At 30.3% G+C, this 24,204-nt stretch overlaps 8 protein-coding genes across 15 annotated transcripts; 2 read left to right on the plus strand and 6 right to left on the minus strand.

Annotated features, from left to right (window-relative positions):
• Positions 1-588: 588 nt before the first annotated feature.
• LOC117222312 (sphingomyelin phosphodiesterase 4) lies at positions 589-4,465 on the minus strand. The gene is made up of 14 exons (XM_033473946.2): positions 4,309-4,465; positions 3,638-3,937; positions 3,467-3,569; positions 3,166-3,397; positions 2,851-3,061; positions 2,675-2,787; positions 2,448-2,606; positions 2,208-2,379; positions 1,949-2,134; positions 1,665-1,883; positions 1,499-1,591; positions 1,254-1,430; positions 945-1,174; positions 589-857 (listed from the first exon to the last, which is right to left on the minus strand). The coding sequence occupies exons 1-14, from the start codon at positions 4,333-4,335 to the stop codon at positions 734-736; spliced, it is 2,346 nt and encodes a 781-aa protein (XP_033329837.1). The 5' UTR covers positions 4,336-4,465; the 3' UTR covers positions 589-733.
• A 117-nt stretch (positions 4,466-4,582) lies between these two features.
• On the plus strand, positions 4,583-7,257 carry LOC117222313 (uncharacterized). 5 transcript variants are annotated; one of them, XM_033473947.2, is made up of 7 exons: positions 4,583-5,301; positions 5,420-5,779; positions 5,850-6,036; positions 6,153-6,311; positions 6,494-6,688; positions 6,786-7,049; positions 7,112-7,257. In XM_033473947.2, exons 1-7 carry the CDS (start codon positions 5,259-5,261, stop codon positions 7,176-7,178), a joined length of 1,275 nt encoding a protein of 424 aa, XP_033329838.2. In that variant the 5' UTR covers positions 4,583-5,258; the 3' UTR covers positions 7,179-7,257. The 5 variants fall into 5 exon arrangements, with proteins under 5 accessions (XP_033329838.2, XP_033329840.2, XP_033329843.2 ...); XM_033473949.2 differs by having other exon boundaries at positions 4,584-5,025; positions 5,302-5,779; XM_033473952.2 differs by having other exon boundaries at positions 4,584-5,025.
• Positions 6,405-9,329, minus strand: LOC117222314 (uncharacterized). 3 transcript variants are annotated; one of them, XM_033473954.2, is made up of 5 exons: positions 9,226-9,329; positions 8,807-9,145; positions 8,376-8,696; positions 8,069-8,296; positions 6,405-7,994 (listed from the first exon to the last, which is right to left on the minus strand). In XM_033473954.2, exons 2-5 carry the CDS (start codon positions 8,993-8,995, stop codon positions 7,548-7,550), a joined length of 1,185 nt encoding a protein of 394 aa, XP_033329845.2. In that variant the 5' UTR covers positions 8,996-9,145; positions 9,226-9,329; the 3' UTR covers positions 6,405-7,547. The 3 variants fall into 3 exon arrangements, with proteins under 3 accessions (XP_033329845.2, XP_033329844.2, XP_076381229.1); XM_033473953.2 differs by having other exon boundaries at positions 8,807-9,250; XM_076525114.1 differs by lacking the exon at positions 9,226-9,329 and having other exon boundaries at positions 8,376-8,709; positions 8,807-8,944.
• Positions 9,330-9,388: 59 nt separating this feature from the next.
• Positions 9,389-11,478, minus strand: LOC117222328 (mpv17-like protein). 2 transcript variants are annotated; one of them, XM_033473972.2, is made up of 4 exons: positions 11,149-11,478; positions 10,328-10,597; positions 10,119-10,250; positions 9,389-10,037 (listed from the first exon to the last, which is right to left on the minus strand). In XM_033473972.2, exons 2-4 carry the CDS (start codon positions 10,583-10,585, stop codon positions 9,768-9,770), a joined length of 660 nt encoding a protein of 219 aa, XP_033329863.1. In that variant the 5' UTR covers positions 10,586-10,597; positions 11,149-11,478; the 3' UTR covers positions 9,389-9,767. The 2 variants fall into 2 exon arrangements, with proteins under 2 accessions (XP_033329863.1, XP_033329864.1); XM_033473973.2 differs by lacking the exon at positions 11,149-11,478 and adding an exon at positions 10,959-11,134.
• A 151-nt stretch (positions 11,479-11,629) lies between these two features.
• On the minus strand, positions 11,630-14,398 carry LOC117222327 (transcription factor E2F5). The gene is made up of 7 exons (XM_033473971.2): positions 14,217-14,398; positions 13,785-13,894; positions 13,404-13,674; positions 13,110-13,330; positions 12,776-12,885; positions 12,653-12,700; positions 11,630-12,571 (listed from the first exon to the last, which is right to left on the minus strand). Exons 1-7 carry the CDS (start codon positions 14,322-14,324, stop codon positions 12,462-12,464), a joined length of 978 nt encoding a protein of 325 aa, XP_033329862.1. The 5' UTR covers positions 14,325-14,398; the 3' UTR covers positions 11,630-12,461.
• A 427-nt stretch (positions 14,399-14,825) lies between these two features.
• Taf2 (TATA-box binding protein associated factor 2) lies at positions 14,826-20,338 on the minus strand. Its single transcript, XM_076525092.1, has 19 exons — positions 20,130-20,338; positions 19,834-19,887; positions 19,599-19,762; positions 19,302-19,518; positions 18,994-19,232; positions 18,678-18,899; positions 18,388-18,601; positions 18,067-18,318; positions 17,785-17,993; positions 17,474-17,713; positions 17,153-17,402; positions 16,937-17,077; positions 16,671-16,861; positions 16,385-16,596; positions 16,082-16,301; positions 15,858-16,011; positions 15,623-15,787; positions 15,371-15,544; positions 14,826-15,278 (listed from the first exon to the last, which is right to left on the minus strand). Exons 1-19 carry the CDS (start codon positions 20,172-20,174, stop codon positions 15,033-15,035), a joined length of 3,609 nt encoding a protein of 1,202 aa, XP_076381207.1. The 5' UTR covers positions 20,175-20,338; the 3' UTR covers positions 14,826-15,032.
• Positions 20,339-20,396: 58 nt separating this feature from the next.
• LOC117222324 (uncharacterized) lies at positions 20,397-22,481 on the plus strand. The gene is made up of 3 exons (XM_033473962.2): positions 20,397-20,823; positions 21,036-21,191; positions 21,276-22,481. The coding sequence occupies exons 1-3, from the start codon at positions 20,798-20,800 to the stop codon at positions 21,655-21,657; spliced, it is 564 nt and encodes a 187-aa protein (XP_033329853.1). The 5' UTR covers positions 20,397-20,797; the 3' UTR covers positions 21,658-22,481.
• Positions 22,313-23,749, minus strand: LOC117222311 (neuferricin). Its single transcript, XM_033473945.2, has 4 exons — positions 23,227-23,749; positions 23,018-23,158; positions 22,743-22,929; positions 22,313-22,682 (listed from the first exon to the last, which is right to left on the minus strand). Exons 1-4 carry the CDS (start codon positions 23,546-23,548, stop codon positions 22,493-22,495), a joined length of 840 nt encoding a protein of 279 aa, XP_033329836.2. The 5' UTR covers positions 23,549-23,749; the 3' UTR covers positions 22,313-22,492.
• Between the last annotated feature and the right edge of the window lie 455 nt (positions 23,750-24,204).

The following is a 24,204-nucleotide window of genomic DNA, read 5'->3' on the forward strand; positions in this document are numbered from 1 at the left end:
CTCCTTTCGCTGATTCTTCGTTCGCAGAGTGATTTCGCCTCGGTGCAATATCAATTTCCTCACAATATCAGCGTTAACGAACCGTTGTACGTAGTAGTTATCTATATATCCCGCAGAATTGACAAGGATGATCGGTTATTCGTACGCGATATCGATTAAATAATAATCAGCCCACGTGATGCACGTGACAAGCTTCGGAAAGCACGATTTTAGCTCGTGCAGAAAAAGTTATAAAATAATAATTCGTTGCAGCGAGAGAAGTCACAGGTAGAAATTGACACCCTACAGCACGCAACCTACCGTTCACCGTATGAAGAGATAACTGGTTGCATACTAAAGGGTCGCGTTCATAGGACACGAAGTGGAGTGAGCTTCGATAATTTCTTTTTTCATTGGAAAATCATTATGCGATTCTAAGTTGTATAACTTTATCTATGAACACGATAAAATTAATGTAAGTATGAATAAAATCAAGGGAGTGTAAAGTTTTGTTATTAAAACAGACGAAAGAATTAGTTCCTATCGTTAGCAATTTTAAAAATATTTGAAGGAAGGGTGGATCTGCAATGGCTGTGTAATATACATTAATTATTCGACCATAAACGGGTTTATTTAAACATTTCAAAAATTACAATTCGCATACAAAATTGATTTGCCGAATTGTATGGCATATTGTACAGTGGAATATGTCATTTATTAAATAAAAAATATAATTAACTTGTTCTTAAGTTATTTAGAATGTTGATGCGTTGTGCCTGGATGAATTCCACGCGGTCCAAGGCTCCAGCATTGCGCGTATCATTATATATACAACCCATAAACAAAAAATAAATCCAAGAAAGGTAAAGGCACCGTAACTGTAAAATGAAATTCACATTATATAATTAACGATTGATCCGGTAACTATGTTCATAAGAAAAGTAGGTATCGTCGACATCTCTTACTTTGTAAGCCATGCGATGAACATTCCTAAACTAAGTGCCAGGAGGAGTTTATAATTAGCAAGTGATCGCAGACTCAATCGAGGTGGTATACGTTCTTCGTAACCACTAGAAAGTCCGGTTTCCGTCCGTTTTTGTAATTTAATAACTTTGGTGGGTGGTTCCAAGATTTGTCGACAAATACTACCCAAGAAGCCTCGCTGGTGATACATAGTAGCTAACTTGTGTCGGTACTGTCGAAAGTATGTGACATTAAATAACTTTCAATTTATTCTTTGTTTATGAAAAAAGATATTCACAATCAACGTATACCTTCATATTTATATAGGCGCATTGATTGTACAAAAATCTAACTAATATAGTACACTCGTCGGATCTCACTGGCTGTAACTCGGGATCTCCCAAATATTCAATGTATTTACACGTTTGTCTGTTGTACTGTATTGGTACAAACATGCCTGGCTTACTAGTATCGAAACTTGAATCCATCTGAGAAGTAAATGTTTTATAAAAATTTATCGATTGACTAAACCCTTGGAACACAACCAATATATTACCTGCGATTGATGACAAAAGGACGTAGATAGAATACTCTCATGATATTCTTGATCAGCTTCAATAGCTACTTGAGGAATATCCTCCACATTGATCTAAAGTCATATTTAAAGAAAACTCGGTATTTGACATAAAGAAGTATCGAACATTCGTTATATAAACAGTTACCTCAAAAATTTCGATTAATTGTTGCTGTGCATTCGCCAGGTACACAGGAACTCGCCGACGTTCATCTATACTAATGTCATCTGAAGAATAATCTTCACCGTTGAAGAATTCCCATATTGCTAACAAAAGCTTCCTGGTTTTCCTTTTCTTTTCTAATGCGTCGATTAAACTTGTTGCTGTTAGATGTGCTTGCTTAATAGTATTTAATAAACAGACCACCTAAAAAAGAAATCGCAATTTCTAAACAATTAAACGAAACTATAATGATTACACAATATACATACCTGTGAGACAGTAGCCACTGAAAACATTGGTACATACTGGTATGTTGGTCCCTCCAATTCTAATATCTGTTGTCTTACTACAGAGGACCACTGATTTGTAGATACTCGACTTCTACTGAGTCCAACATCATCCATTAGACCCTCTACTTCACATATCATTTTTGCTAAGAGTGGTTGTGAAAATACCTATACATTTAAGTTTAATAAAATAATCAATCTACATTTATAATATATGTCATTGAATATGTCGTTTACATACTTTAGTAACTCTGAACAGCATTAAGGCATTTTTTGGAGCTACTAAATCTGTTCTCATAAAACGTGGAACTAACTGCTGAAATATTGCTGTGTAAGCTAATAGATTATTTGCAACAAAAGGCATCCACCTGTAAGCATCATGTATTTTTCCCCTTTCTTCTTCTTCTGATTTACTGAAATAGTAATTAAAAAAGTGGTTAACTATGCTGTATCAATTATTTTTATTAAATTTTATACTTACCCTTCTTTAGTATACGATATTCCAGGGAAATACCGCCATGGTTGAATAAAGCTTAACCATGTCTCGAGAATTAATCGAAATGAACTATCTAAAGGCCAATGATGTATAGCTTTTCGGAGGAATGTGTAGATTTTTCCTTGGACAGAAGGTAAAATTATTCTGAAAATATTTATATTTAATAATCTAAATAACTATGGAAATAAAAATTATTCAATATTAACGAATACCGTTTAAGTTCATCCATTGCACTCTTAGCACCTGTAGCACTATTTGCAAATTCATGCAACGTTTTTATAAATGCTCGTACCAAACGTATGTGTTCTCCAGAATGAATACTATGCTGTACGTGGAATGAAATGTAAATGTATGCTTGTGATAAAAATATTAAAAATTATAAACTTACTCTGCATGGGACAGACGTGGAGTAGGTCATGCCAAATCTTGTATTTAACTGACCATCTTCTGAATACTCTAGCCAAAAATCAAGAAAAACTTGAACTACAGTTTCACTTCTCCATACTTGTGGCAGACATTGTTGTTGGGGAACTGTGGAAGTGGAATTAGGAGAACCAGGTGATAAAATAGATGTTCTCAATAGTCGTGGAGTTTGCAGCCTGTAATAATCTCTGGTTATAATTTTCAACTTACCAAACAAATAAATAAAGCTCTTAACTTATTCAACTTATCAAATAGGACAATTACAGTCATGTTAGTGTACCTCTTAGTTTCTGGTGACTGCACCAATTTTCTTTGTGGTGTTTTTCTAATATATGGAGGAATTATTGGCAAAACTGGTGAGTTGTCTGTAGGTAAAAAATGATATAAATAACAATGAGCTAATTGGACATAAACAGTTTCCCAATTTACCCAAACATTCTCTTGTTGTTGCACTTGCAACCATGGATTTGTCAAGTGATAAGCAAAGTGGAAGATGTAATATTCAAAGGGATCTATGTCTGTGTTAAGGGTCTTATCTGAATTCTGATGAATATATAGTTCTCAAATTATTTGAAGGATACTCATATTTAAGGAAGCTACAGAACGTGTACCCTGATCATCCCTAATTTTATCTAGATAAAATGGTGGTATCACACCTTCCTCCAGCATAGAACGTATTTTTACCTAAAGTAGAACAGAAAAACTATTAAAACTGCTTTTATTTGCAGCTTTTGTGGATGTTTAGTACTCACCGGTAAATATAATACTGGAACATTATATTTCAAGTAACAATCTGGTAATAATTTGTAGCACAAAGAGAAAACTGGTCCCTGTGGATTAAGGAAGTCACAGAGTGTTTTATATTCTTGTGGATTCTTCTTAAAAGTGATACTGTGTAATCCCCAACCAATATCATCTATTATTCCAAAGAGTGAGTCTACCAATATTGGGAGTACATGTTGTAATTCTGTTGTACTGGACTCATCTATTAATGTTGCTATTTCTTTGCACCGTTGGACCAACGGTAAGTTCAAATACCTCTGCACTTTGATCTACACATACAATTTATGTAAACAGATAAAAGAAAATTATATATTAAACGATTTAATTTAATATACATATAGTTTAATTTGAATATACTTTATTTTTTCTACAAGGCTTCCCAGGGACATAAGTACAGAATTTCGCATAAATAATACGATACAATATGCATTTGCAAATTGGTTTATTTATAAAAAGTTATACGTTGTAGTAATACATATAATAACTTTAAACAATTAATCATGTAGTTTTAAGGTAAAATATTAATTTTTAATCACATTTTAAATACACCGCTTAACATATTAGGTTAAGTATAGATTATATTTTTGTAACATTACAAAAATAAAGATTTTTAATACAAAAAATAATACATAATTAATACCGTAGCAACGTCTGAAGATGCAGCCATGTTTACGTTTGTTCGTTTTTTCACGAATTTTTAGAAATAACATTTAAACAACATTTACTCAGCAATTATGACTTGATTCGCGCCAAAGATGTCTACATAGTTCAAACAAATGTCTAAAACGTACACGCTCCAACTTCTACACCACCCTGGGCCGCAGTTTGTTAAGCAACCGAAGATGTGGACAGAAATTGCTCTGCTCTGATTGGCTGATAATTCAATGATAAGACAGAATTCACTGCGGATTGAATGCGCTGTAAAATGGTAGGGATGCTTGCAAAAGCTAAGGGAGGTAAAAAAGTCGTGGAAAATACCTACAGGTATTACTGTATGTATTATAAATGTGATTAAATTTGACATCAGCTGATAGTATGTATGTATTATGGTGTTAGCCGTGCTTAATTTTGCATATGCATCAGTTGTCATGGATTTAAAATCTTTGGTAAGAACCGAAATTAAAAATGGATAAATACAAGAATATCATAACGTATGAAATAATGAAAGAAATCAATTTTACATTCTATTGTTTCTAATATAGTCGTATATACTATCAGGCTCTTTGATACTATGTATTCATACAATCTTATATTGTGGATAGATTTGTTTAATAATAGTTCATTGTATATAAGTGAGTAAAATATATAAAATATCTGTCTGTTATATCTACTCTCTTTCATCATTGTTAGAGAAACAGTAAGTATATCTTCTGTATGTGACAGAGACTTTTAATTGTAGTAAACAGAAACACACATATTTTTAAATGCACACTAAGTATGTACACATTATGACTTTCTTATGACATTATGTCGATAATGTAAATATTTATGAAATGTTCTAAATATGTAGTTTTAACATATATTTCTTGTATTAACAAAAACAAATGACTTGTAATACATTGTGTTATTGTAAAACATAATCTCATATGGATGTTGCTGTATAATAGGTTATTAATACAAATCTTTCAAGCAGGCAAGTTATTTTGAGCATACCCTGATGGTTGGTTGCCAACCTCAGAAATTCAGAATCATCTACTTCAATTTAATATTTGAAAACTATTTTGATTAAATTCATTTAAACATGGACTCAGATTCTGCAGAAATGGTGAATGAAATCAAAAACAAGGTAATATTGCATTGGAATTGTCGAGGTCTTGAGGAAATTCCTGAAGCAATAAGGTTTTATGGCAGTCATATTCAAGAAATATATTTGAAATGGAATAAACTTTCGACATTACCACCATGGATCATAGAACTGTTCAATGTTACAAATTTGTACATATATGGAAACTTACTCAAAGAACTACCTTCACAACTCTGTGACATGAGTCAACTGTTGGTTCTTGATGTAAGCGCTAACAAGCTAGAACAAATACCATCATGCATAAAAAATTTAATTAACTTGAAAAGTTTGACACTAAATCAAAATTTTATAGATGAATTACCAAGTGGTAAGTTTTTATACGTGATATTACATTCATAAAGTCACATTTAATTTCATTCTGTATGCAATTTTTGTAGAAATGAATCAAATGCATAACTTGGAAGTTCTATCTATTTGTGGGAATAAATTCATTGCATTACCAGAATGGATTGGTTCTTTGCCTAAACTAAAGGAATTAAATGCAGATAATAATTGTTTAAAGGAATTACCCAATAGACTTACTTTATCACCACAGATATCACTAATTTCTGTGTGTTCCAACAGGTTGTTACATCAAATGAATATAAATAATTATTATATTTAGACAATTTAGTTTATTATAAATATTTTTGTTAATGTTATTGAATGCTTTCATTTTACGCAGAATAACTTTTATGTAGGCTAAGGTATTTACCACTAAATGGATTTGTATCATCTCCTTGCATTAAATTTGATGCAAATGGGTCTTTAAATTATTTATCTTATCCACTTCTTTATCAATTAACTTCTCGAAACCAAGACTTTCATACACATGGTCGAAGAAATATTTTAAGTTATGGGTGAGTTTTTATCTAATTGCAATACATATAAATTAATGTAAAGTAATACCTTAGTGCTCATTAGGTTTATGAAGGTATTTAAATATTTTAAGATAATCATAATACAATTTTTTATTCTATTCAAATTTCCAATAAGAAATTCACGCTTGTATCTATAAATACATAAGTATATACAATCACAGATGTTTCAAATCGCATTGTGAGAACACAGTATTACGTACAAATATAAAACTGAACATAAAAATAAATGCATTGCATGGAGAGGATACTGATTTTGCGATTGAATTACCGCGCCAACTTTTAAAAGTTCATAATATCCATGAAAATACAGTTGTTTCATTATGGGAATTAGCTTTAAAAAAAGCTTATACTGAAAGGTAACTACCACAGTATCATGCATCACATTTTTCTCGTGGAATGTACCTAATGTTCTTCAATACTTTCATAAACAGAACCATTTATACTTAATTTTAGGTATAAGCACACACTTAACATTTCAACATCGCCTATAAATATAAATGTTCAGTACGAATCAATTACAACAAATGATCATGAAACTTCTGGCTTTAAATTGTATCCTATCAACTATGGTTCATGTAACTTGTTGATGAATGGACCTGTTAGTATCTGTGTACACTCTCAATGTCAACAGCCAATCTTCACAGAAGCTTGGGTTATTATTGGTATCAGCCACCATGTAGAATCTATAACAACAGTTGCACTATGTTGCTGCAAAAGGTGAGATAAACCTTGTCTGTATGTTTGTATATAATATCAAAGATTTCATCTCAATTTTGCAGATGCGCTTCTGAATTTATTAAATATTCCAATATGATAGTCAGCCATGACTGGTATCATGTCAATTAATGATACTTATTTTGTTTAATAGGTAATTCTGTAAATATAATGTATAAAAAAAAAAATAAAAGAATTCCATATTTTTAAATTGGATTTAAAATTTGTTATAACCATTGTAACACTTGAAACATTTTTTAGTAGCACTTATATATATATATATATATATATATATATATATATATATATATATCGTATAAAGACATGTATATCGATCATATCTTACAATAGTTGGTAATTTCAGTTTTTGTTATACAATAAAATAATCGGCAATATTTGTTTTGAAATAGCATGACCATTAGTTTATTTACTATTCCTTTGTGCAGTAAAAAAATTGATTTTAGACCACTCTTTTCAATTAGTTCATATATAAGTTTGCATTCAAGCGATAAGAAAATCTAAAGCTCTATCACGGTCGATGTTATATTTTAAAAGTGCAGCGGACGCTTCTTCTTCGGGAAAGCCTAAATCTCGTAAAGTACATAGATTCTCATAGTAAGCTTTGGCTTTGTCTTGATTGTATTCTGTGAGGGCAAGGGCCTTTTCTGCATCCTCTCCAGACATTCCTACCTCCTCTAAAGATTGCACAGCCAACAAGTATTCCACAATCTTCTTATTATCTTGACCACCTAATTTGCGTATAGCGCGAGCAGCTCTTGGTAAAGGAAATCCCATATCACTTAAATGACGTGCTAACTTTTTGTCTTCCTCTGTTAAGTCCAGTAATAAATTTACAACAGTCTCTTCATTTGTTACCACTGGCTCGTTTTGTTTTAATTCGTGAGAACTAGCATTAGGACTTTCTAAGTTTGGCCAAGGTTTCCAATCCTGTTACAGATAATATGTATAGTTTTTGACATATATAATCCCTGTAGTTTTATTTTCATAATAAATTATATTACCTCCATCAAAGGTCTTTCTAAGTCTCTTTGTAATTCTTGAACAATTGCAGATACACTACGGTGTTTAACTGTTTCTGTTACACTGTCTTCTTCCTGATCACTTGTTTCATTTTTAATATTATCATTTTTCTCTTCTGAATGAGTATCAGGACGATCATTAACTGTTAAATCTTTTAATATACTTTCTAATTTTGCTGGTGGTGCCCATTGAAATGAGGGTTGTAATACCTAAAAAATATGAATAAATGACAATTTATTTTAATATTGTGACTCAGATCTGACAATTATGACTCCACATCCTGTTAACCTGAGCAAGTTCCTCCATATCATTTATTGTTTTTAATTCCATATTGTCAAATGGGCTACTCGTATCATTATCAAAGTCAGCATAATCCAATCCATTTGTTTTTACATGATCTTGAAGATCATTTGCTGGTGGCGACAAAGGCTGCGGAGTAAGAATGGTTGTTTCAGGCACAGGTGCATTTACAGGTAGCTGTTTCGTGTTATCAGGAAGTGGTGGTGGTGAAGGAGGAGGACATTCTTTTTTTTCTTTCTTCCTTTTCTCATCTAAGCGTGTATGGCGTGCTTTGTTATTTGCTTGCCTAACTTTGCGCCATTCTGTCATCTGTAAATTAAATCTTTTGATCAAAATTAATTTATTCTAGTATATTCTACATTTAAGTGTAACATAAAATTGATTTGAATTTCTCTAAATTGTAGAAAAAAATACTCAACCTTTTCAAGAACTGATCGTTCCAAAGTAAAATTATAAGTTAATTTTGACACATCAGGCAGCTTATTGTTATATACTGCTGGTAAACACACTTTTCGAGGAGGTTTATATGCTTCTGCAATTTTAACATGAACTCCATCCATGTAAGATGCAACTAAATCACATTGCGCTGATACTGAGGAACGTGCCATATTTCACAATCAAAAGATAAATGTAACAGAAAAATAATTTGTCAAAACTTTCAGTCACAGGAAACATCGGCATCATAACCTCATATTTTTATATATATTATTTATTTTCATCTTCTTGGATATTTTCTTAAACTTAATGTTGTATATTTTCTGAAATATACGTGAAAATCAACATATCTCTCACTTGAACAATTTATACTCCGTATAATGACCTGCGTTTGACAACTTACAGTGTTTTGAACTTTTAATGACTTTCAACACAGCCATATTGAATTTTGGTAAATACGTACAATCGATACAACGACTAATCGATAGCGTACATTGAAATTTTGACTTTAAATTACAATGGCGCGCTTTTTTAAAAAAGTGAATAAATGAGTCAAGGCATACAAATTTGACGAATTAAAGAAATGAACATTTATTAACAATATATTCATTTTTAATAATAATAAATTAATATTTAATAACTAATGTTATTGTCAACAATAAAATCACAATCAATATATATATATATATATATGTAAATATAACAATTATGGACACTTTCCATATACTTTCATGATTTTATATTTTTAACTATTTTAAATCTATCTATTACAATACATAGACACTTATTGACCACATGAACAGATATCTGCTTGCTTTTTTTACAACATTTTGTACTCCACTGATAAGTATTTCTGTGGACATTATATATTGATGTAATCAATTTATCTCACAGATTTATTTATATAAATTATTTAATTAAACTAAAACTATTTCCTAAAAATTATTATCGTATAGCAGATTCCTTCTTACTTTTATCTTCTTTTTGTACAACAGATTCTGTATTCTTATTTTCAGGAATACGACTTGTATTTTTTATATTGTTAATGTGACTACTTACTATACCTTTCTGTAATTTCTGGCCCTCTATTGCTTTCATATATGCAAGGAAAGATGTCCAAACTAAACTACAAAGACTTACATAAATTACCCGGTTGTGTTCTGGTACCAAGAAGAAATTGATAGTTTGTAAAATGGGCCATACACAAACACCAACCTGAAAATATATTATTATTATAGTATTCTCCTATTATGAATTTGCTATGTATATTCAACATTTATATGATAAAAATTTTACTTTATATGTAGGCAAAAACCTCTGTTTAACTTCTTGAATACACTCTGATACAGGTTTTAGTTCTAAAAGGTTTATACCAAAGAAGAAACAACACATTGCAGCAGGACTATAGGTAACTTGTTCTACTAAAGCCTGCGAAATAAATATTTCCAATTATAAATAATGCAACTTAATTGTGACATCAACTATTTTTTATGATTTTAATATACTTTAGTAATAGCAGATTTAATATCTGATTTTGGCCAAAAATATGAGGAACATCTTATCCAACAGTAGAGGGTTGGAGCTACAAAAAAACCACCATACAAGCTGAACCTCAAAGCTTGAATATAATTTAATTCCTCGTTTCCTGCGATTTTTTGTTGCAGCAAGCTTCCAGTAGGCCATATGACGGTATAAGATGCCATTCCCCGTACGATCGGATATTTTTGCGATACTTCGCGGAGTTTTCCATAAAAAACACGCATTTTTTATCGTCACTGAAATATAAAGTTCCGTTATTATCAATAAAATTCAATAAATACCTTAACAGATAAGATAATGCGAGAGAAAATATGAATTAATTCATTATGTAAACTTAAAAATCGAAGTTAATTTAAAATTTTAGTTAAACTTATATTCTTTAAAAATTTATTGACATTAATTTATGTATTACATCATTATTTATGTTTTCTGTTTAGAAAATTTTTTAATTACACATCGTGCTTTTTTGTAGCACGTGACAAATAACTTTGGAGTAAACGATGCAGCGCGCCAAACAAGAGAGCGCGTGCAATCGATTGTTCAGAAATAGAGAAGTTGCACTTTCTATATATATGTACATTGATGAAGAACATTTACCCACAGCTTTGTTGCTTGACTTGTCATCGACTTGGATCTATGAAATTTTTCATACGGAATGGAATTGATAGCCTACCAATAACGTAAAGCCACTAAAATTCATGATGTAATACTTTCGCGGAATGTGTGAAACGTCTATCTTTCATTTTCTTTCGTCTCGCTCGCTGACACATTTTCTACGTGATCATACCTTCTTCTGATCAAAGGACGAAATGTCGACTACGTTACCGCGGTTTGTTCGAACGTGACGCGAGAAAACTCGCTGCACCGCGAATTTGTACGAGGTAGCAATCTCGTGAGGTTGACACATTTGGAAATGATTCGCTACTACGGAAACACGCGCATACTGACTGAGGTGAGACTTATAAACGACTCCGCTACTGACGATGACGAAACTGGTCGATCCATTCTTATCTGTCCTTGGTAATTTCGTGTCTTTCGAGTGCAGTTTTCTCTGTTAGTTTGATATATCACATAAACGACTACATATTGCTACTAATTACGTATAATCCGACTACATATATCGATAATATAGGCATCAGACGACATGTAATAAGAGAGAACAGTTTATAGCACGCATGTGACGTCAGTGAATTAAATAAGGTATAGACCGTTGTTCAGTCAATGTAGATGAAATAGGGCACGATAAGGTATATACGTTATAACACATCTGCCAATTAAAAATTCTTTTTCCTTTTTTCGTAATTATACAGCACATACAACAGCGTCGAAAAAGTGATTTTTTTATAATGTAAATTATAGATTCTTGGTCTTTTCTGCTTGTACCATATTTTCACTTCTTTGTATTTTCCTTAAATAACTACATATTCACAAACTTAAGTAAACGTCATTGAATGCAATAACGAACGTATTATATACGATATGGAAAGTATATTATAAAAAGAGTATGAGTACATTAGTACTTATACTACATAATAAACCTTATTCATACTACGTGTGTTTACAAGTTTTGAATTCATATAATTATTAATGTAATATACACCTAGATTGGTTTGAATGATTTCAATCCAAAACTGTGTACATAAAAAATTACACAATTCAATGAAATATGTGTATTGTAAAAACAATGCTAATCTTAATTCATTATTTATGAAATTATTTCTCTTATATGCAACAATCACAAGTGAACAACTTTTTTGTCTTGCATGCATATAAAGTTAGTTTGTACGCAGTTTGTAGATTACATTACAAACATTACATTATCCAATAAAAATTCAACAAAAATCGACCATGTAAATATCTCTCTCTCTCTCTTTATTTTTGTAATTCTGTTCTATTTCCTCTACTTCTAATAATAAAAAAATACTGTATATATCCAATGATCGTTATTCACATCCATTCTTTAAAATTATATACATAGAACAGCCTTTGGAAATTGTCAACAAATTTTTTACGTGATTTTGCACATTATTGGCACTGTTCGATTTATACACCAACCAGCCATTTAAACTATACAATTTCCTCATTTGAGAAAAGCTCAACTCATTTCGCCGCAATATCAAATAAATCACAAATTCCTTCATTTTCACTAAGGTTAAAGTGATAATCCTTTTCGTTAGGTGGAGGACTTAACCTTACTAATGGTCCATAAACTGTAATCAAGAATTATAAAATTAAAAGCATATTTACAATTGGTTACATATCTATAAACTCTTACAAATTTCTTTACTTACTGTCTGAATAAAATTGATCAAACAGTTCTAAATCTTTGTGAGCAATATCTGAAATTATAATGCATAATATGAGATGATATTTTATATAATATATTTATCTTACAATAACTTATGCTATCTTACCCGATGTACTAACATCGCGAAGAACAATTTTCGCTTCTATTAATTCCGCATCTTCTTCTTCATCTTCATCTGATATAACAGGATCTGGTTTACTAGCTCCTTTTGGTGGTCTAAATTTGAGAATTGATTTATGAATGCTTATAAATTTGTATATTCAAAAATGTATTGAAAGTTATGTTGTATGATCTATACCAAAAAAATAGATTTTTTCTCAATATCTATTTTTCCCCAAGATAGATCAGTTAATCTATGCTCTTTGCAGGTCAAAAATATTATTTTTCTATTTTTGATGCGAATAGAGCAATTATTTCTTATTCTATATAATTTTATTTACCTTCCTACTCTTCTCTTTGGTTTAACATTAGTCTCTTCTTTCTTTTCTTCTTCTTCTTTCACCCTTTTAGTACCTTTTGCTTCTTCTTGTAATCTCATTTCTAATATTTTGCTATCATAGGACTTAGCTAATTCTGGTTGAATCATATACACTTTAATTTCTTCTGTATTGCTTTTTAGAAACATTTCATAATTTACTTCTTTTTCCTCTTCCTCAGATATCTAATAAATAATAAAATACTATGCAAGGTAGAAAACTTGCACAAACATATAATTTATCGAAAAGAGAAAATACCTGCGATATATTTGGTACAGTTAATTCTGTATCATCAGGTGCTTGGATTCCTAATACAAAATCATCAGGAAAATTTTCCTTCACATCTTCATAACTGATGTATGCATATTTTCTATTAATTAAATCATTTTGTATATTTTTTATACTTTGTTGAATCCATTGAGTGTGCATATCTAGCAACTGTTCATGATCTTCTAGTTTTCTAATTTCATCTTTTAAATCTGTCAATTTTTCACCTACTTCTTGTGTATTGCAACCTGGACCTGCACCTCTATTAATATATTTAAAATATTATTATTTAAGAAATGCAGCAGTCTAATTCAAGATTTATAAAACTGCATATGAAACATTTAATTAATAATGAACAATAAAAGAACATACTTCCATTGGATACTATTTTTACTTTTCTTTTCTATGAGTCCAATGCCTTCCAGCACGTTTGTAATGTCATAAATACGTCTTTTTTGCCGTACTTCTAAAATATCAGCAGCCTAAAAAATATAAGTTCATTATCACATTTCAGCTGGTAAACTATAATCGACATTGAATGTTCTATTTCCTTTTAGGTTATGTAGGATAGCACGTTGAGATATCAAAATTTATAACACATTCGTTCTAGAACAACAAATTAGGATATCCTGCAGAGTGAACATGATCTTTAAAAAGGGAGTATTTGATTATCATCAGAAATACTGATTTTAGTGTTACTTGTTTCAAAGTTCCCGCAAGCTAGAAATGGCGTGTACGCCCGCGACAACTTAACCTAGCAGGTAGGTTAACTTTTTATATCGGAACTTTCACGAAGTTACTTACTACTTTTAAGTCGAGGACACCATCCTTTGCTTTCTGCAATAAAGTAACAAAACGAGTTGTTAATAGGCCGAGGGACTTTTCAAATCGACTTTGTTGATTATCTGCCATTCTCGAGGTCGTTGTCAAAATTTTCAAAACTCACTATTCCCTTCGAAATTGCCGCAACACCACGGACGCCATCCTATCTAATACGCAGGAAGTATTTAAATATGAGCGCGTCTCTAGTGTCGATATAGCGTACTCAACGTACGCACATGCAATACACGTACTTAATTATTATTGTTTTAATTATTTAATTATTTTTTAATATCTAAATAATAAGCGTAAAAGAATAATCTTAATTTGCTAAAGACATTTTTAGTATTTATATACTGCTTTAAATAAAGTCGTTATTACATCTGATAATATTTCAAATATATATTTATTAATACAAATTTTTCAAAAGGAGTCAGATTACAATTTATTTAAAAAATTTCGAATATAAAATCTTTTGTTCTTTAATAGAAGAAATGTATAGGAATATATTATTGCTTCTAATCAGTAATAGTTGAAGTTCTATGTATAATTGCAAATGGTACATTATAAGAATTCTTTCATGTATATCAACGCTTATTTTTGTATCAATTTTATTTAACAAAATTGGAGAAAAAATACATTTTGTATTAATATATTTAAAAAATGTAGTATTTACAGTAGTTGATAATCAACATTCGATTCCATGATACATTAGAATGTGGGTCTCAAATTATATAAAAATTATATAAGATATGAACAATAGTAGTCTTAAAAGAATATATCTGGTGATTCTTTTTGATACTATGGAAAAATAAATTCATTGGTAACAGTCGCAGCATCCGGGCTGAGACTTGAACTAGCAGAACTTAAAGTCTCTTCTTTGATTTTTAAACTGGAAGAATCTTTATTTTTGTCCTTTTCTTTATCCTTTTCTTTGACTTTGTCTTTATCTTTTTCTTTCTTTTCTTTATCCTTGCCATGCTTATGATCATGTTTATGCTTGTGTTTATGTTTGTGTTTCTTTTTGTCTTTCTTCTTCTTCTTGTTCTATAAGATATAATTTCAAAATTAAAAATGCACATTATATACAAATTGTGTAAGTACGTTACAAATAAAAGATTATTTATGATATAATTTACTTTGTTGGCAGAGTCATTTTTCTGTTTGTGATCATCTACTTCTTTTTTAAACATTCCCGGTTCAAACCCAACAGGTCCTGGTGTTCCCATAATTCCAGGTAATGATGCAGAATTGTCACTATAATATTCTGATTTAACTTTACCGTCACTAGTTACGGAACTCGCTCTTTCATCCTATTCAACACAGGAAAGTGCATAATTAAAATGAAGTTTGCGTAAATTTCGTAACTCTTGATTATACGTATATCTTACATTAAGAGTCTGCTTCTGTCGTTTTACTTCAGGACCATATTCCACTGAATTTGAAGGGCCTGGAATATCCCGACAAGGGGAAGGTTTCCTTTTGCCTGGTGCACTTGTATTATCCACTTCCACTACTGGCGGTTCATGTTTTATGTGCGATATAGTCGGTTTCATCTGAAATTCACATTATCCATATTGTAACTATGCATTATATTGCACATATTATTGCTACATTGCTACATACATCTTGTTCAGGACTTTGTGGTCCTACTTTCTTAGGTTTAGTAATAGCAGCAATTTCAGGAATAGGTAGACATAATGGACGCTTAGAGCCATATAAGGTGTAGTACAAATCAACCAAATCACAACGTATTTTGGGATCATGAGAAAGCATACCACTGAAAAAATGTATTTTAAGCGGATATCACTAAAACAGTTAGATTACATCTAGAATAAATTTATACGTACTTAATTAAGTTCCAGATACGATCAACTAATTCAGGACGATCCAAACGGTGCTTATGAGCTCTCTCAAATGGTGGATTTTCCACCATAAGTCTGACTAATCTATGTCGTACACCGGGGTGTGGATCCATTTCTATCATGTCTAATAAAAATTCTAGATCTTCCCACTTCCCATCTACTTTCGTAAAATCAACTAAGGCTTCCAATGCTGCAATTCTAACATCTAAATGAATAAAAGAAAGTAATATATGAATGTAATACTTGGTAGTATTTATTGATACATATAATATTTAATACTTTATGTACCTATAAATTGTCCATATGCAGCATATGCTCTGAAAAGATTGGGATTACTCGGGAGATGTCCGAATTTTTGTAATATTCGTATAACCTTCAGGCAAGCAACACTGACAGTATATTTGTAACACGGTAATAATTTCTCCAAATTTAAATTTCTGGTGACTTCTTCTAGTATAGCTTTAGTATCAACTGATAGAGACTCAGCAGTAATAGCTGTCCTAAAAGAAAACACGTTGTGCATGAAATTAGATAATTAAATAATAATATTCCTATGTTAGTTTATTCATCATACCCTTGTTGTATACTAATTACTGGAGTGACTGTAGCTCCAAGGGCTTCGATTAAACCTGCTCTATAGTAATTATCTGAATATCTATTTTTACTATTATCATTATATTTAAACAAATCCATTAAGAAAGCTAAAACTTCCGGTGGGCATATACCATGAGCATTACGCAATCCTGCCATTGCTACAGGTATAGTCTAAAATTGTAATGAGGATATTATACAAAAATCACAAGAAAATAATTCATTGATGTTAGAAAATGTTATTCTAACCTTTTGAAGAAAATAATGCTGAAAATTTTGAAAGTTATTTTGTTTGATTATGCGCCTACACGACGCTGATCCAAATAATTTTCTAAAAATAGTTAACATTGCTGGTGGACCTGCCCATGTTGCAACCATTGCATTTGCTACCTACACGAATATGTACATTTGTTGTAAGAATCGTGTTATCAATTATGTAATAAATTGATTTGAAATGTAAACAACCTTTGTTAAACAATGTGCAGCTCGTAGTCTAACTTTATAATAACAATGTTCATTTTCTATAGTGTCGTTTAACGCTAATCGTGTAGGAGGAGTTGCATGATTTTGCAGTGCTTCGATAGCTTCCAATTGTGCAGTAACATCTCTTTCATGTCTTAACTGATATTGCCATTGATAATCAGGTTGTTCAATTTGAGCAGAACGCATAAGCGTCATCTCGGGGTCTAATCTTATCCATAACACAGGAGAGTCACTATAAAAAAAAAAAATGTTATCGTAATAGCCTTAATCAAATAATTTTCAGTACTATACAATAAAATTTACTCCATAGCAGAAAGATCCATATCCACTTCTTCTCCAGTACATAATGGAATCTTCTTTTTCTTATTTCTACGACTTTTACTATGACATGTTATATCTGCCTTTGCAACTGTCCCTTCAATTTGTAAAGTGTGCTTGAAAGTACCATCTAACTCTTGAATGTTAACTAGAAGTGGTCCTACATATTTTCTTATCCCTCTTTGATTTGTAGTATCTTGTCGAATTTCTAATTCCACTGTGTTCCTACAAATTTTATATTAACAAGTACTGAAGAACCAGGTATTATGTGTAATATTGAGTATTTTTTATATTACCTTTTTCTATTAAACACAAAACTTAAACTAAATTTCGCATGTCCACCAGTCCTGACCCACTGATCTATAAATACTGCCATATCCTTACCCGTTACAGTAAAGATTGCTTTAGTAAAAACATTTGTACTAATTAGCATATGCGACCAAAGTCCAGAATCAATTTTTTGTTGTGCTGCATTAGCAGCAAGAGACAATTGTTTATTGAAAACCTAAAAAGTATTAAAATGAATTTCAACATTTTTAAAAACGTAAATGGATAATTATAATAAATATAAAAGGTACCTGCAGCAGCAATTCTTGACCAATTCGATGTTCTAACATTCTAATTACTAAATGTGCTTTTTTACGTAGCACTTCTATATACTTTGGGGACATTGTATGCAAATTTCTTATTGGAAAATAAAAGCCGGGATCTGGAGCTCTTGGCGTAGGTGCTGGTGTATTAGCTGCAATGGGTAATGGTGCTGGTGGCTGGGACGGATCTAATATTATACCACCAAACTGTTCTTCATATTTTACAACTTCTTGCAATTCCTACAACCCAAAATAACGTTAGACAAAAATATTTTATTTTAATAGATGTAACTGAGAAAAGATATTTACCGACTGAACCCATTCTCGATATTCATTATTTCCAAAACATTTTTTTGCATATAAACCAGTTAAATATGTCGATATACCTTTAGGTAACCATGTATCCGACCAATTCTGCATAGATATAAAACAACCAAAAAATTGTTCAGCAACAGCTTGGGCCATAGCTTTTTTTGTAATATAAACTTGATCAATTATTGCAGTAGAGTGCAACAAATTTGTGCTACAAATGAATCGTAATTTTATTATTAATTTACATTAAAACATTAATCATGATATCATTTATTAATTTTACTAACTTTAGAATACTCATAGTGGCATATGCATTGATATCTTCATCCAATTCATCTACAAACACTTGTTTGTAACAAGAATAAGGATACCTATTTGATAAAGTTTCTTCATAAAATTCAAATGCTTCGTGCATATATTTTGCAGACACTTTTAATGATGGCAATAATTGTGGTAAACAAAAATGTGTCACTTCATGCATGTATGGATCCACAAATATTTCAAATGGTCTAAAATATAAAATAATAATAGTTATTGTATTTTCTATAGATTTCAATATAATTTTACATTCATTTTAATTATTTCTTTAATTCACGAACTTACCCAACTGCAAGTGCAATATTTGGGGAACATGCTGGCGTGTTAAGAACATAATGAAATGTTTTTCTTCTCATATCTGGAGTATATACAACTTCTACAAGATCGCCACAAGATATAGCTATCATAGAATCATCAACAGTAAATTCCAATTTCCAAGTACATGGTTCAGCGAAACTATCAACACAAGGAAACCACAATCTTGAAGAGTTCTCATAACTATATGTATACATATGTGCACCCCTCTATAAGGAATATGTCCATTAAAATATATGAAATCAGATTTCAAATCTAGTGTAATGTATATGTTTTACTTCTGCCAAAGTCCCATCACAATTTGGAACAACAAAATGTACTCCTCCCTGAGGTTGCTCTAAAGAAAATTCAATACTAATTCTTAAACTTCTTCCTTCAGCAACTAAATGTGCTGCATCAGGTGGAATTTGGACAACTAACTCTCCTGCATTATTATCTGGGTCTACTCTTTGTGCTGCTGCTAAATGCATATTTGAAAAAAACTCCAATGATCGTCTATAAAAATAATGTAAATATGTTATAATAAATACTTATAATAGAGATTCAGTATATATATTTGTTATGTAAGTATTTACTGTTTGCCATCTCCTTGACAAATATCCAGGAATGGATCAAAATATTGAAATGGTGCTTCATATGTGTCATTTAAACATACTCTATAAATTCTACATTGTTTTGCATTTAATTTTATAAGTCTTAATGTATCTCGAAGCGGAACAATTGTCAGCTCAACAAAGCCCTGTAAATAAAAGATATATTTTTAATATAGTGGAAAAAAGAAATTTTCTTGAAAATAAACATGATACTCACAATGATACTTTTCCTTTGAAAGCTTATGCCTGTAAGACTCAATATTTGGTGAGCTGTAAAATAAAAAAAAACTCAATAACCACTAGTATTTTGTTAGATTAGATATATAAAATGTTAAGAATAACACATATTATATTTTGTAAACATAACCTAAACATATAAACAAAATTAGATTATAGAACATACAAACATTTTTAATATTCAATACAAATACAACTATATCGAATTTTATTTGTATAAACGTCAAAATGAATAAAAAATCATTGTTTATAACAAAAATTTCTTGAAGATACTTATAATTTATATGGTCGGCTATTATCAGCCGTTCTTTCTTTCTTCATGATTCCATTTATGTGATTTCATCAAGTTAAATAGATTATTTGTGTATCTTGTCAAAATTCGTTCCATATATAAATATTTTTAACATAATCCACATTTAGGAATCAGACTTCTTGCACAATGAAAGCAAATGACATCCACTCAATCATTGGTTATGTTATGTACATAATGTATATTGTATGTAATACGTAGTAGTTCAGGACTTGCAGGAAGAGTGCGTTGTTGGTCGTTATTCTTGAAGGTGTACAGTACGATTCGGTGAAGTGAGGTGAAATTATTGAAACACATAAATAATCGTCAAATATGATAAAACATTAGTTTATTTACATATAATAGTTTCCCACAAAAATGTCACATTTAATTTTCTGTGCTGTATCATACATTTACAGTAAATATTGAACTTATGTTATAGTTAATGAAATTACGAACAAGTGAACAGTGTGAACTATTTCAACAGTCACAACATCCACATAGGATCGTGGATGTAAACTATAAAAATCATCAGCTGCTCGAACTTATTAAATAGTACTACTTGCTATATGTTGTTATAATAGTTGCCACACTATTATTTAATGAACATTATTTTCAAGAAATTCACTATTATATAAATATTTCAATTTTACAAATGGATAAAATGCAATCGAATACAATGTAAGTTACATCGAAATAGTGTCTTAATCTATTTCAAATTTATAATTTTAATAAAATATGATTGTGACAATATATAATTATGATTCAGACGTGTTGGAATATAAATTAAAAATTCTAAAATTATTAATTCAGTAGTGTTTAATTATCTGTTTCTGCCAATCATGTAACTCTCGAAAGATTAGTTTATTTTTAATCCAAATTATTTTTTGCAGACAAGAAAAATGTGATGTAACTGATGAGAGTTTACCTGCAGTAACTGCTAGTTTAGAATTACTTACAGTAGACACAAATTTGCCATATCCAGAACGAAAAAGGGCAGTCAGGAGGAAAACGTTTTGCATCGACCACAATGAAAGTCTTAATAGAAGGTACATTGTTATTTATTATAATATATCTGAAGCCTTAAGCACATAAATGAGCCTATTACACAAAATATTTATGTATATCATTAGATGCAGTTTAAGACCAAGAAAAAGAAGTACAGAGATGGAAAAAAACGATAAACAAAACAAAACACAAGAAGTAGATGTTAAAAATTATTATTTAAATAAAAATTTAAAACGAAAATTAAATTCTCTGGAAACAATTTATGAAGAAAGAGATAGTTCAAGCGAAAATAATACGTTTATGAGTGTAAAAAGATATAAGCGAATGATACAATTTCAAAATAAACCTACAGATTGCAAATTAAAGAAAAGAAGAGCAAAAATTAAGAAAGTATTTGGATTGAATGTTGGTTTTAAGCGAAGATGTGCATCCATGCAAATGTTGCTGGATAAACTTAATGGTATTAGAGCAGAATCCCCAACAAAGATTGATAATGAGACAAAATGATCATTGATACAAAAGTATTAAAATGTACAATGCAGAGTAAGTTCTAACAAAAAATATTTATTGAAATGACTTTCTTTTGTAATGCAACTTTGTGGTTCCCGTTTTTGCTCAATTTATAAAATTTTTGTATAATTACATCAATGTGTATGCATTAAAAGTGCATGCAAGAGTACTTACGGTGATACCAATAGAAAGAATCAATTTCCACATCGCATTTTTTTGGTATTTGAAGATGTAATATCATTTGTGCTATATGCGTTTACTTTGTAAGCATAGTAATACTTATACAAATATAATACTATATTTTTTTTACGTATCAAATTATAACGATTCAGGTATGTTTTATATATTTGAATTTGCTCTATTCATTTATCTACGAATTTACTTAATTGTACTTCCTTTAATGCATTTATATTATCCTGTATTTAAATAATAACATAAAGTTCATATTCTGTAAATTGGTTTTGTGTTACACTTTTCTAATAACATACAAACATGCATCTTCTCAAATACATTTTAGATAACAATAAAGAGAATATTCAACAAACATGTAAAATTAGATAAACTAAATAAGACTGATGAAATAAATAAATGCTCTAAGTAGTCATTTAATATTTTACATCTACTGGAAATGGAAACAATGACAATTTGGATGTATTTCCTATAAATATACTATATTTTGTATCGTGAATGATGTACAATTGTATTTATAGTATCAAAATATATACTTTCATGAAGGCATAATATAAAATATAATAAAATCAAGTACATATTTACATGGAATGGAATAATGAAATATTGAAATAATACTAATTGCAATAATACTATTTTTTTGTTATGTGTTACCTATCCTTACATTGCATTTTATTGAAAGTTCATTGCAACCAACATATTCTCTGAGCATACCCTTGGTTTCCTCATACTCTTTACTATCAAGATTAACACATGCACACCTAGATTGTTGTGAATTAGGAGATTCAAATAACATTCTTGGTACACCAACCCAATCTCTTGCTATTCCCCCACTAAAAGAAGCAGTTTAAACAATCTTTATGAAATAAAATATTTTTACAAAAAATATTTACCTCTTCTTAGAACACCAAACTATAGTTCCAGAATTTGGATTCCATTCTATGTTACATGGAGGAAACATTCTTTTCCTATGCTCCTCTTGGAATTCGACTTCCTTAGCCTGTTTTAACATTCTTTTTATATTATGTGATTCTTCAGTTGGGCTACCATCCTCATGGTAGTGTCTGCCACTTAGTTTGCCTATACCGAAGGAAACACATTTTTCAGAAATATTTCTATAAATCCTATTATATATTTATTTCAGGTATGTAAGCTGATGACAGCAAACCTTTGTAAATATAGTTGTTTTTATAAAAGTTTACCCAATCATTTAATGCTTTGATTTGTTGCAAAGATAATGAAGACACATCATCTGTTAAGCCTTTGTCATTAAATTCTCCTGTGATAAAAGCTAATGATGCATCTCGACCTACAAATGCATGTATTAAATATACATGACACAAAGTCTACAAAGTGTAATCTTATCACAATTTATACCAGTGAAGACGTGATAACTTGCTCCAGGTCCATAATGTTTTGCACCTTTAGTAACATCAAAAACTTGACCTAATATTGAAATATATAAACCATCTTCCAAGTTTATATATTTTTTTAGTTCATTTTGTGTAAATACTTTGTGGCCCACATTAGTTTCTGAAATTGTATTCGGGTTTCTATCCAAACTGGAATAAATATTACCAATAATATTTATTCCTTTCTGCATAAAATCATCAAATTTGATTTTGTTCAGGTAATCATGCGAGTATAGAAAATATGTAGATACGAATAATGGAAATAACCAAAGATACTTGGAGAACATAATTTTGTTAATAAAATTTCTACATTCACAACACAAACACTTCTATATTTTTTAAATATAGAAATCAATAATTGTGAAAAGCAGGAATACAATTAATGCAATTGTTTAAATGTTTTGAACAAAAAATTATCGAAACATACATAATTCCTCTGAGAATGCTCTGTGTACGTCTGCGTACGTTAGTACGTCACAGCACGCCACATTACATACATCGGTATGTAATACATATTATAGATACACCGTGTATATAATGAATCCTGCCCCAAAACGGAACGCAAAAGGCGGTTTATATAAATTCTTGTTAAGGAATAGATCATTTTTCACTCTATAATATAATATTACCTAAAATTCTAGTGACTAAAAATCAGTACATATATGCATATAAAAATGCACACACATGTATGTGTATGTTTATTTAATCACTTAATTATTTAAATACACAGTCAATGAAAGATTTATATTTACGAAGAACAATTGTAATACAACTATCGTTTTCAACAATTCTTGAATAACATGTGAAGAAGGTTCAAAATATACTATTCATAATTTGAATGTTAGGTATTTAATTTCAAAATTGCAACTTATATTGTAGATGACGAACAAATATTTAAGACGTGTTGAATTTAATAATCGTGTAATTTAAAAAATGTTAATAA

This window comes from Megalopta genalis, chromosome 1, assembly GCF_051020955.1.
Source record: "Megalopta genalis isolate 19385.01 chromosome 1, iyMegGena1_principal, whole genome shotgun sequence".
Lineage (NCBI taxonomy): Eukaryota > Metazoa > Arthropoda > Insecta > Hymenoptera > Halictidae > Megalopta > Megalopta genalis.